The sequence below is a fragment of the Oncorhynchus nerka genome, linkage group LG17 (genome assembly GCF_034236695.1).
Source record: "Oncorhynchus nerka isolate Pitt River linkage group LG17, Oner_Uvic_2.0, whole genome shotgun sequence".
Classification (NCBI taxonomy): domain Eukaryota; kingdom Metazoa; phylum Chordata; class Actinopteri; order Salmoniformes; family Salmonidae; genus Oncorhynchus; species Oncorhynchus nerka.
This window is the reverse complement of record NC_088412.1, coordinates 12,993,541-13,006,378: the sequence shown is the minus strand read 5'-3', so window position 1 is coordinate 13,006,378 and position 12,838 is coordinate 12,993,541. Positions and strand designations below refer to the sequence as shown.

At 42.2% G+C, this 12,838-nt stretch overlaps 1 protein-coding gene across 2 annotated transcripts; it reads right to left on the bottom strand.

The window, feature by feature from the left end:
* Positions 1 to 362: 362 nt before the first annotated feature.
* On the bottom strand, positions 363 to 12,499 carry LOC115144708 (G/T mismatch-specific thymine DNA glycosylase-like). Of its 2 annotated transcripts, XM_029685735.2 has the most exons (11): positions 12,380 to 12,499; positions 11,829 to 11,894; positions 10,967 to 11,145; positions 10,367 to 10,626; positions 9,946 to 10,015; positions 9,545 to 9,680; positions 9,312 to 9,394; positions 9,118 to 9,212; positions 7,040 to 7,211; positions 6,641 to 6,793; positions 363 to 4,272 (listed from the first exon to the last, which is right to left on the bottom strand). In XM_029685735.2, the coding sequence occupies exons 2-11, from the start codon at positions 11,882 to 11,884 to the stop codon at positions 4,106 to 4,108; spliced, it is 1,371 nt and encodes a 456-aa protein (XP_029541595.1). In that variant the 5' UTR covers positions 11,885 to 11,894; positions 12,380 to 12,499; the 3' UTR covers positions 363 to 4,105. The 2 variants fall into 2 exon arrangements, with proteins under 2 accessions (XP_029541595.1, XP_029541596.1); XM_029685736.2 differs by lacking the exon at positions 11,829 to 11,894 and having other exon boundaries at positions 12,380 to 12,498.
* Positions 12,500 to 12,838: the final 339 nt, after the last annotated feature.

Below are 12,838 nucleotides of genomic sequence, written 5' to 3'. Positions count from 1 at the left end.
TCATTGGCTAGAATGGTCCCACTTGATTTTGCCTCATTCCATTTTCAAAAACATTTCATCAATTAAACTAATAGTCTGTGGTAAATTCATCATTGGCTTTAATACCCTGATTGGTAGAGCCACTGATGACTTTGTTTTGTACAACACCTCTCAGACCCCTCGTCACCACAAACGACTCCACGATAGCAGTCTCAGACTGAGGTGTGTAGCGATCATTGGCTTTAATACCCTGATTGGTAGAGCCACTGATGACTTTGTTTTGTACAACACCTCTCAGACCCCTCGTCACCACAGGAAAGAGAAAATGCTGCTTTTTTAAAATGTATTTTTACCTTTATTTAACTAAGCAAGTCGAGAACAAATTCTTATTTTCAATCAAATGTATTTATAAAGTCCTTTTTACATAAGCAGATGTCACAAAGTGCTATACAGAAACCCAGCCTAAAACCCCAAACAGCAAGCTACGCAGATGTTGAAGCACAATGACGGCCTACCCTGGCCAAACCCTAACGACGCTGGGCCAATTTTGCGCACCCCAATCACGGCCGGTTGTGATACAGCCTGGAATCGAACCAGGGTCTGTAGGGATGCCTCCAGCACTGCAATGCAGTGCCTTAGACCGCTGCAGCATTCAGCAACGTTACTGCTTTTACAGAGATCGCATTCAAGGTAAATGCTGCAGATGTCTCAAATGGAAACGTCCTTTAAAGCTAGAATCCTGGTTTCTGATTGAATCCCAGCCTTCGTCTTTTTAACAAAGAGGATTGACGTACAGTAACTGCATGTATGACCAATTCCATTCACACAAATTGGCAAAATCACTTTTTTTAAATTTTAAACGCCACATTTGGTCACAAAGATGAAACCAGTCCAGAATAAAAGGAAATAAAGAAACATTTAAAGGTGAGGAAATTAAAGATGAGGAACTTAAAGGTGAGGTAGCTTGTAGCTGCCACAACTATTTAAACCCTAATCCATTTCACGGTAGAAACCTTTGTGATGCTGTAATGCTAAAGTATTATTATTTCTGACATACTGGAACAGCTACGCATTTCAAATAAAAAAAGTCATATTACCCAGTTATTCTCACAGCGTGCATCCATACATTTACCCAGAGGGATCATGTGCAGTATCTCAGAAGTTGAAACTTGTGCAAAGAGTATTGTAATGTACAATATGAAACAGTTTAAAGAAAGAACAGGGTGGTGTTCTAATAGGCACCAAACAGAAGACAGTTTTTTCTAATAAGAAACCAAAAAAGATGAATCAGTTGCAAACACATTTAAAATGTTTTCCTAACTAAATACGATCTAGGGTTGACTCATTTAGCATGCAGACGGATGAACATTTCTTGACATGCATGAAGATCATCAGTCAAACCGTCAGAACCCGACCAAACCAAGACGACCAAATCTTTTCAGGCTGGAGAGTTAAACAAAATAACTTCAAGTAAAATAGAAAAACTCCACGAGGAACATTTACATCTAAAAGTCCTTCACTTAAAACAATGTAATCAACTCGCCTGTGTTTTGGTTTTAAACAATCTGAGGGATGGGCATAAAGAAATGAATCCACTCAAATTCAGACTGAACTATGGATGCAAGGACTGACCATCCATGATATCACAATTATAGTTTGAACCATGTTGAGTCTATACAGTGTTTGTTTAGAAACATTGGAGTAAAACAAGCCTATATTTGAGGTTCTGGTGGGGTACGACAGTTGAACTAAGCCCCTGAGGCATTTATAAAAAATATATATATACTTCAAGAATGAATGGATATACAGTGGGGCAAAAAAGTATTTAGTCAGCCACCAATTGTGCAAGTTCTCCCACTTAAAAAGACAAGAGGCCTGTAATTTTCATCATAGGTACACTTCAACTATGACAGACAAAATGAGAAAAAAAAATCCAGAAAATCACCTTGTAGGATTTTTAATGAATTTATTTGCAAATTATGGTGGAAAATAAGTATTTGGTCACCTACAAACAAGAAAGATTTCTGGCTCTCACAGACCTTCAACTTCTTCTTTAAGAGGCTCCTCTGTCCTCCACTCGTTACCTGTATTAATGGCACCTGTTTGAACTTGTTATCAGTATAAAAGACATCTGTCCACAACCTCAAACAGTCACACTCCAAACTCCACTATGGCCAAGACCAAAGAGCTGGCAAAGGACACCAGAAACAAAATTGTAGACCTGCACCAGGCTGGGAAGACTGAATCTGCAATAGGTAAGCAGCTCGGTTTGAAGAAATCAACTGTGGGAGCAATTATTAGGAAATGGAAGACATACAAGATCACTGATAATCTCCCTCGATCTGGGGCTTCATGCAAGATCTCACCCCGTGGGGTCAAAATGATAACAAGAATGGTGAGCAAAAATCCCAGAACCACACAGGGGGACCTAGTGAATTACCTGCAGAGAGCTGGGACCAAAGTAACAAAGCCTACCATCAGTAACACACTACGCCGCCAGGGACTCAAATCCTGCAGTGCCAGACATGTCCCCCTGCTTAAGCCAGTACATGTCCAGGCCCATCTGAAGTTTGCTAGAGAGCATTTGGATGATCCAGAAGAAGATTGGGAGAATGTCAGATGAATGTCAGATGAAACCAAAATAGAACTTTTTGGTAAAAACTCAACTCGTCGTGTTTGGAGGACAAAGAATGCTGAGTTGCATCCAAAGAACACCATACCTACTGTGAAGCATGGTGGAAACATCATGCTTTGGGGCTGTTTTTCTACAAAGGGACCAGGACGACTGATCCGTGTAAAGGAAAGAATGAATGGGGCCATGTATCGTGAGATTTTGAGTGAAAACCTCCTTCCATCAGCAAGGGCATTGAAGATGAAATGTGGCTGGGTCTTTCAGCATGACAATGATCCCAAACACACCGCCCGGGCAACGAAGGAGTGGCTTCGTAAGAAGCATTTCAAGGTCCTGGAGTGGCCTAGCCAGTCTCCAGATCTCAACCCTATAGAAAATCTTTGGAGGGAGTTGAAAGTCCGTGTTGCCCAGCAACAGCCCCAAAACATCACTGCTCTAGAGATCTGCATGGAGGAATGGACCAAAATACCAGAAACAGTGTGTGAAAACCTTGTGAAGACTTACAGAAAACGTTTGACCTCTGTCATTGCCAAAAGGGTATATAATAAAGTATTGAGAAACTTTTGTTATTGACCAAATACTTATTTTCCACCATAATTTGCAAATAAATTCATTAAAAATCCTACAATGTGATTTTCTGTATTTTTCTTCTCTCATTTTGTCTGTCATAGTTGAAGTGTACCTATGATAAATTACAGGCCTCATCTTTTTAAGTGGGAGAACTTGCACAATTGGTGGCTGACTAGATACTTTTTTGCCCCACTATATGCATGTATGTAACGTTTTAAGGATTTTAAACTTTAATGAACAAAAATGTTCAGAAACATACTAAACATAATATACGGATCATAAAGCAACAAGAGAACAGCACCCACCTTCTGTAATGTGAAGAAATTGCTAAAACATCTCTCTGTGGAATCACTTTTTGACCATGTTTAGTTTGTTCACATATCACTCAGTACCTGTTCTCTAATCCTACACTTCACAATGCATGACTTCCAGTTGCATACAGTGTGTGTGTTTTGGGACTGACTGTTCATGTGTAAAAGTCTGATTTAGGGCCATTTGTAATATCAGAAGTGTCCCGCTTTGCTTACACCTACTGCGCCATCCTGTGGCCAAGTACAGTATGACAACAAAATAAGCAAAAGATTTAAATAGGTGACAATCTCCAAAGACAATCAAGAATCATTGTCAAGTCCCTGATTTCACATATTTAAAAGACCGCCAATCAAAACACACATGATGACAAAACAGGATAAAATATTTGAATTAAAAAAATCCTCAATTTTCAATTTAGAAAATTCCATCTATCAAGTAGTTAAACATGTAAATCCCTAAAATGGCTAATACAACTTCACAAAAAAATGAAAAGGCTACAATTTGAGTCTTCAAACTGAGGTGCAGTGTCTTGTTGAAGGAGGGGATTAAGGATGTGTGGGTTGAGGTCTCTGTACGTCCAGATAGGGCTAGTTAGTAGCCCTATCCCCTTCCTTATACATTGCCCGCCCATGCCTGGGGTTCTTTAGAGCCCCCAATGTCTGGAATCTGATCAGCAAAAGACTGCATCATCCACTGTCCGTCTGGGAGTTGTCCCTCTGTGGCAGCGGCGGTGGCGGCAGGAAGTTGAGAAGTGTCTGCCTTCTCGACAGCGTCTGAAACTAGAATAAAATAACATGAGGTGACTGGACCATGTTACCTAGGCCAAAGATAAACCCGTCCACTACAAATCACACATAGGGGGCAGCAGCATCCAGACTAGGTGCTACGAGTGACAGCAACATAAGTTAGTGATTGTTCACAGGTGCGGGTGATTAGCAGGTCATTGCAGAGTGAGGAAGACATTGTTTGAATCTTTCATTTTGGCCTTCTACTTGTTTTGGCCTTCTATATGCCCTGCTTGGGCTGGCTGACTACAGTTGTCCCTGGTGTTTATTGGGCTGGCTGACTACGGTTGTCCCTGGTGTTTATTGGGCTGGCTGACTACGGTTGTCCCTGGTGTTTATTGGGCTGGCTGACTACGGTTGTCCCTGGTGTTTATTGGGCTGGCTGACTACAGTTGTCCCTGGTGTTTATTGGGCTGGCTGACTACGGTTGTCCCTGGTGTTTATTGGGCTGGCTGACTACGGTTGTCCCTGGTGTTTATTGGGCTGGCTGACTACGGTTGTCCCTGGTGTTTATTGGGCTGGCTGACTACGGTTGTCCCTGGACCCTGGTGTTTATTGGGCTGGCTGACTACGGTTGTCCCTGGACCCTGGTGTTTATTGGGCTGGCTGACTACTGTTGTCCCTGGACCCTGGTGTTTATTGGGCTGGCTGACTACGGTTGTCCCTGGACCCTGGTGTTTATTGGGCTGGCTGACTACGGTTGTCCCTGGATCCTGGTGTTTAATGGGCTGGCTGACTACGGTTGTCCCTGGATCCTGGTGTTTATTGGGCTGGCTGACTACGGTTGTCCCTGGTGTTTATTGGGCTGGCTGACTACGGTTGTCCCTGGATCCTGGTGTTTATTGGACTGGCTGACTACGGTTGTCCCTGGATCCTGGTGTTTATTGGACAGGCTGACTACGGTTGTCCCTGGATCCTGGTGTTTATTGGACTGGCTGACTACGGTTGTCCCTGGTGTTTATTGGGCTGGCTGACTACGGTTGTCCCTGGATCCTGGTGTTTATTGGGCTGGCTGACTACGGTTGTCCCTGGATCCTGGTGTTTATTGGACTGGCTGACTACGGTTGTCCCTGGATCCTGGTGTTTATTGGACTGGCTGACTACGGTTGTCCCTGGTGTTTATTGTTTATTTGTCATGGACCATGTATAACATGTCATTGCACCAGATTTAGCGGGATAGCTCATTTTTCATCTGTAGTCTCTGGCATGTGTCTCCTAGGTACATTACAGACCACAGCAATCCTCGTACTCTTTAATAGGCTTGGACGATATACAGTATACCAGGGTATTACTGAAGGTATGATTTTCATCCCCCCCCCCAACCTCGCGGGGGTGCGTGCTACGCCACTGCTTGTAACTACAAGTTAACTATCTAAGATGTGTCAAACAAATGATATCCATCTCAGGGCTCCAGCTATGCATTTGGTTTTGCTAACTAAGTGTCTAGGTGGTAAGATCAAGCTTCTTGGTTAGAACAGAGATATTCAACCCCTTCCTGGATCAAGATCCATGATGCCTAAATTGTTTTGTGCGTAAAAAAAAAACATCACAAATAGCGTCCCTTTAAAGTAATACCGTATATCCCGGTATGGTACAGAAAGTGTATAATGGTAGGAAAAGCCCTAGTCTTTAATATTAATGACTCATTAATATCAGGTTATGTCCCAGTTAGTTAGCTCGACAGTGAGATTCAAAATATTCTATAGGCTGGCTAGTTGGATTCAAAACATCATTCAGTCTTGTTTATTTAGGCCAACAGCAATGTGACTGTGTTTCTATAGTATACTATCCCTGCATTCCACATCAACCCCGAGACACTCCTAAACATCTGAACATCTTGGACAGGAATACACAATATGGCACTTCATGGTTGCCTTCTGAAGGGCTGGCTAGAATATCAGCCACATTACTTCCAGCTCTCCAACACAGACTGGTAACAGTGTCCAGGGAGGAGGTATTCAGGGTACATACACATCCAGTGTGTGGATCACAATACCTCCTGGAATCTACTCATTTCAAGGTGAGGATGCTTAAATACTTTTGTAATTTGTGTTAACTGCCATTTTTAATGTGTGTCCTGTGGCAGGGTTCTCCCCAAAGAATGGAACAGAATCATTACTTTATGTTATCATCTCAGGTCTTTTTTTGTTGCTCTAGATTGCAGATAATGACAGTTACAGGTGTTAAAACATGAAAAGATATGAGTTAAAAGAGGGGCGCTGCCCCGCCCCCCCTCCGGTCCCCCACCCAGCCGTACTCAACAGGGGTGTGTACCGAGAACCCTGCTGTGGGGAGCCTATACCATATAACTAGTTACTGCTTATCCCAGTTCTAAGGTCCATCCAGGCATCTCTGTACTGACCTGTGTTTTCCGCCGACGAGAAGTTACAGTGCCCGTTGCCATTGCTCTGGCCCTCTTCAGGCCCCGGCCCACCCTCGCCATATGCGCCGCCAAAGGCCGCCTCGTAGCCCGGGTCGTACGCCTCCTCTTTAATCGCCATCCTCTTGGCGTCCTCTGTAGGGGAGAAAACACAAAATTAAATATAAACGTATTTCTATGGAACAAACAAACTGTTACCATGAACAAGACTGTTCTCATACAGCTCACTCAGATGAACAAGGTCATTAGACTGGGTAGAACTGTGATGGCTTTTCATTTTAAAATTCACCTTTTTAATAATAATTGACATTTGATGTTAACTATGTGCTTTCATGTAAATGTAATTGAATACTCAGAGCACTCTGCAGTACGTTCTCTTACCCTTGGCCAGTCCCAGGTCAAAGCTGTACTCCAACTCCTGAATGTCGTCTGTTCTGGCCACGCCCCTGAGCTGGTCCCTTAATTCCCTCAGCTTGATGTAGAAGTGCACTTTGTCCTGGGCACGGGGGAACTGGGCACAGCGGGCACTGGACGACGGCATCAAATACAACGCCTGTAGGGGAGAGGGCAGGGTTATACGGTGTCATTTCAAAAAGGGGAATGGTACTGTACTTCCTCTGTATGCCCAATGATCATAGTTCATTCTTTAAAAAGTCTAAGCCGACATGTGGAATTGTTTTAAGATGGTCATACTATGGATCATTTAGCAATTTGATTTTACATTTTAGGACCCCTTTAATTAAAAAAAAAAGTAATATATATATATATATATATACATACACACAGTGGGGCAAAAAAGTATTTAGTCAGCCACCAATTGTTCAAGTTCTTATTTTCCACCATAATTTGCAAATAAATTCATTAAAAATCCTACAATGTGATTTTCTGGATTTTTTTTCTCATTTTGTCTGTCATAGTTGAAGTGTACCTATAATGAAAATTACAGGCCTCGCTCATCTTTTTAAGTGGGAGAACTTGCACAATTGGTGGCTGACTAAATACTTTTTTGCCCCACTGTATGTATGTATGCATGTATATATATATTTTTTGTTGTTGCTTGAACTACTATATCCCAGAGAAACTAATTGAATAACACATTTATATGGCAGCAAACAAAGACAAAAAATGTATCATAAGGAATAAGGTTTTGATGTGTTTGTCCTAGATCTAAGAGATAAGAAAGCTCAGGAAATATTTTAGTTCTTATACATATTTAACCCCTTTTTTGGGTACCTTCAATCTCCACCCGGTACAGCCAGAGGACTGTCCACCCCTCAGAGCCTGGTTCCTCTCTAGGTTTCTTCCTAGGTTCCTGCCTTTCTAGGGAGTTTTTCCTAGCCACCGTGCTTCTACACCTGCATTGCTTGCTGTTTGGGTTTTTAGGCTGGGTTTCTTTATAAGCACTGACATCTGCTGGTGTAAAAAGGGCTTTATAAATAAATGTAATTGATTTGATTGATACTTCCATTCATAAAAAATAAATAAAAAAACTGGTACCAGGTTACCTTCAGACGAGTCCCATGGGGGTCATAGAGCAAAACGGGGAACACCATCGTGTTCGTGAGAATCTCCCCTTTCCACAGTGGGGTCACATTAGTTTGTAACCCAAGTGGTTTGGACCCTACAATCAAAAAGTTGGCACATCGACTGTACCGACTTCAGACGAGTCCCGTGACACACAGTGGTAGTAATATGCTACATACGTTTTGGTGAGAAGTGATTTTCGGGACGTCTCATGGTCTGACAAACACCGCTCTAGCTCTGCCACCTTTTACCGCGGATGCAGAAGTTCCACATCGGCAGATGTGGTGGATGGAGACGCATCCAATGCAAAAAAAAAGAGAAAAGATATCTTCCTTAAACTAACTGATTTAGATGGCCATTGTTTAATGTTACTATGACGCACCGGTGCGTCAATCAACTCTTGGGGGTTAATAATCACCCGCACAAGCCTGGGCCAACCCACTGGGGAATCAGGCCCACCCAATCAGATTGCGCCAAAGAAAAATAAAGATATTACGCTCTACTTGTCAGTGTCTTAACCTAAACATGCACCATCATATAGAATTCATAGCAAGCAGCGCACTGGAATGACATTCACTTTCATGGGATGGGTGGCCAAAATTAACTAACTGAAAGTTACACCCCCAATAAACCACAAACAGGAAGTCTTATACATCAGACTACCAGGTAACAGAGCACCACATCAGACTACCAGGTAACAGAGCACCAACATCAGACTACCAGGTAACAGAGCACCACATCAGAATACCAGGTAACAGAGCACCACATCAGACTACCAGGTAACAGAGCACCACATCAGACTACCAGGTAACAGAGCACCACATCAGACTACCAGGTAACAGAGCACCACATCAGACTACCAGGTAACAGAGCACCACATCAGACTACCAGGTAACAGAGCACCACATCAGACTATCAGGAAGCAGAGCCCTTACCACTTCACAGTCAGGTATCTTGTGTGGCTGCAGACCAAAGTCAAGTTTCTTGGGCTTTTTTCCAAACATCTCTCTGCAGAACATTTCATAGATACCTGAAAAGAAACCATTTCAACGCTTAATATGGAATTTCAATGGAAAGGTCTTGCAACTGGCATTTTCTCCTCTCTAGCAGGGTTTTTGTGGCTACTTACATTTTCCATTGAAAACAGCTATGAGAGGCTTGTACTTCTTCAGCTTTTCCACAAGAATTAAGGCACCTTCACGTAGCTCTTTGCTGTGAATTAACATAAGATGTCAAACACTGTATTCCATTTATATGTTGCTGTGTGGCCACTGTTTGACATATACTCTATTGTCTCACTCGTCATTTCTCAGCACATTGCTGACTGACTTAAGCATTTGATTATTTTCTTCCTAAGCTTACGTTGAAAGGTCTTTGCTTCCAGGCGTTGTCCTTGCCACCATGTTGGTGAAACCAATCTTATATTTCGCTGGCAGGCTGGTGTCACTCATGTGGTTGAGCTGCTCATCAGTGAATCCAGACAAGAACAGGCACTTCCCTGATGAGGACAAGTTCTCATTAAATTTGTCGTACCATTATTCTTCTGAAATTGAGGTCAACTTTGTAATGCTCTGCTCCCTAAGCATAGGAAAACATTGCAGTTACGATGCCTTGAATTTAAAGTTTTGCGATTTCGGTTGATTCATAAACGGTGTCGAGATAATGAAAGCGCAGACTAAAAATAGAAAATATTTTCAAAATAAGAGTTCCTGACAGCTGTTCACACACCAAATCAAGACTTAATATCTACTAAAGCAACTTACAGAAATGGTTTCCAGGGCCAGGGAACCATCGTCCAACATAGGCTGCCACCAGACCTGGGTTGATTCCAATCTAGAACAGAGAGATTCACATCATGCAACTGGGTTGTGTTCATTATTGCAGTGTTTCTCAACACTGGTTCTACAACAGTGCACAGTTTAATTGTAGCCAAACACACCTCATTCAACTCATTGAGGGCTTGATGATTAGTTGACAAGTTGAATCAGGTGTGCTTGTCCAGGGTTACAATAAAACGGGGTACTGGAGGACCAGTGTTGGGAAACACTGCGTTAGGGCTCGCAACAGAATACATTTTACAGCTGGAAACAAATGAGTATTTCTTAAGGTAGCTCGATTTTCAGTCTCATATTATTAATAATAATAATAATGCCTGGCATAAAATGACAAACAGGTAGAACTCACAATGACATAGTCCAAGTTGTAATCAAGGATGTCAGTCAGAGTTCTGCTCATGACCTCATCTTCCGTCATGCCCTTGAATCGGTCTCGTTTCTTCCTGACCTTCTGGACGGTCTCGTCCATCTTCTCCTGCGTGCCGTCAGCCTCTTGACCCTCCTTGCCTTTCTTGGGCTTGGGGCCCGGTTTGGCCTTGGGGGGCTTGGGCATTTTGGGTGGCTTGGGTTCCTTTGGTTGTGCCGTTCTCCCTCGCTTTTTCGCTGGAGCTGCAAGAGGTAGAGAGAACACCCAATCACCTTGCTGTTAACCTTCCCAACAATTTGTTGAGTTATTTTTTTTGTTGTTCACCTTTATTTAACCGGGTAGGCCAGTTGAGAACAAGTTCTCATTTACAACTGCAACCTGGCCAAGATAAAACTAAGCAGTTCGACACAAACAAGAGTTACACTTGTTTTACATTTGTTTTTAATCTGTGGGGAAATGCATCAAAAAGAACACTTCTATCACAAATAAATCAACTTCAAATCCATTGGGCAAGCAATACATTGAGGATCATGTCCTTGTTGTTATTGAATACAGCTCTGTGGGAATAAAGAAGCAGGGTACCTTTCGCTAAGTTGGCAGGTTCTTGCTGAGCCATGAGCTCATCATTGACAGCCATATGTGCATGTGCCATTACTCTCTCCTCTCTTGGTTCCTCTGTGTAGTGAGGGTGAGGACTGTGGTGATGGTTGATGCCCGGATACTGGCCCTGCAGAGCCTGAAGCTGTTGAGCTGACTGAATCCTGTACAAGGAAGACAAAAGAAAAGACCCCCCAGTATTAATTCTACAGCCAAAATATATTGCAGTGAGAGCCCCAGTATAAATATTGTAAATATATTTGTGAGTCCTGTGAAACAAATACACCATGCCCTCGAGGACATTCAGAATCCCAGACTCCTCAAAGGTACCAGAAGGTCCAGAAAAGGTAGACCTACCTCCACCATATTCACAAGGTAGCTTACAGTAGACACAGCTTCTACAGCATAGAAGCAACCTGTTATTGCCTATACCACCTGCATGTTGAAAGTTTCCTAGATGAGGCTGAACTGGAAAGCCAGTCTATATGTGTGTATGTGTGTGTGTATGCAGACTGTATGTGCAAAATTGGCCCAGCGCCATCTGGGTTTGGCCAGTGTGGGTGTACACGCACACCCACACACACACATCATAACTGTTGATAGTATCAATTGCACAATTCGTCCTCATAATTCATTCTCACAATTATCTAGGCTTGCAAGTAAAGACAGGTCGTTCTGTGGTAAACTCAATTCAAAGCATTTAGGTGATTCAGATAGCACAATCCATCAGATGCAAACAAAACATGCTGTTATTTCAGATTCATAACATTTTGCCATTCAGGGGATGAAGGAGGGAGTTCGTTCAAAATGTCCTGGGCTTCTTTTTTTTGACGGCGTAAGAACTCACCACTGTTGAAGATATTCCGAGGGGACAGGCACTGATCCATACAGCTTTTCTTCCATCTTGGATTTACTTTGTTAGATAGATCAATATTCATGTTGATGAGACATTAATATTCTGATTTGGATATAGCACATCATTCTTGTAAACTGCCTGGCTTTGTAGAATTAGCAACAGTGTATCGGGGCGAGAACTCAAAAATGATATTTGTCCTAGACAAGTAGTTAGAGGCGCTTTGGCAGCTAGCTAGCTTACGTTAGCAGACAACCAGCGCTGCTTTGTCAACAAAGTAAACAGCCAACACACATTCTAACTCCGACTTCGTCTATAGTATACTTAAAATCAACATCAATGTTGGCTAACCCACTGGATTTGGCGTATTAAAATTCATTATGGATAGTCAAGATAGCATAGCTATTCACTGGTTAGCAAGCAAGCTATTAGCTATTTCGCTAATTAGCATGGATGAATGACTTGCTAACTTTACTAGCTAGCAATGAGCTGGTTCGTTATCAAATTAATACAAATTATATGTAATTAATCAAATGCATACATACCTATTACAGAAATTGTTGAATTTGTTATTTCTTTCTTAAAAACAACTGTGTTCAATCACTTTCGCGCTGGACTTGCTAGCATTGAAGCAACAAAGACATGACAGTAAAGCACGTCAACTTTGACATGGGAAGATACCAACATGATAATGGTTGGGGGGTGGTTTTGTCAAACGTTCGTATCCTGAAATTCATAGTAAAGGTTTAGTGTATATATCAAACGTTGTATTGATATCAGGAAGGTATGCTAATATCATAGAAACTGCTAATATGTTTTGTTTTTGCATAATTTACACATTTTCAAATACAGCCCTAGCCTCTCTCCCCCATTTTAGCGTTGGTTTGCTCAACGGACATTTAAACTCCCGAGGTTGTTTTCATTGGCTACAAGCCTCTGTGGCAAGTGTCAGTGCTATCCGGAATCATTGGGACGTCCTTAACACAGACAGAAGGGGCTATAAA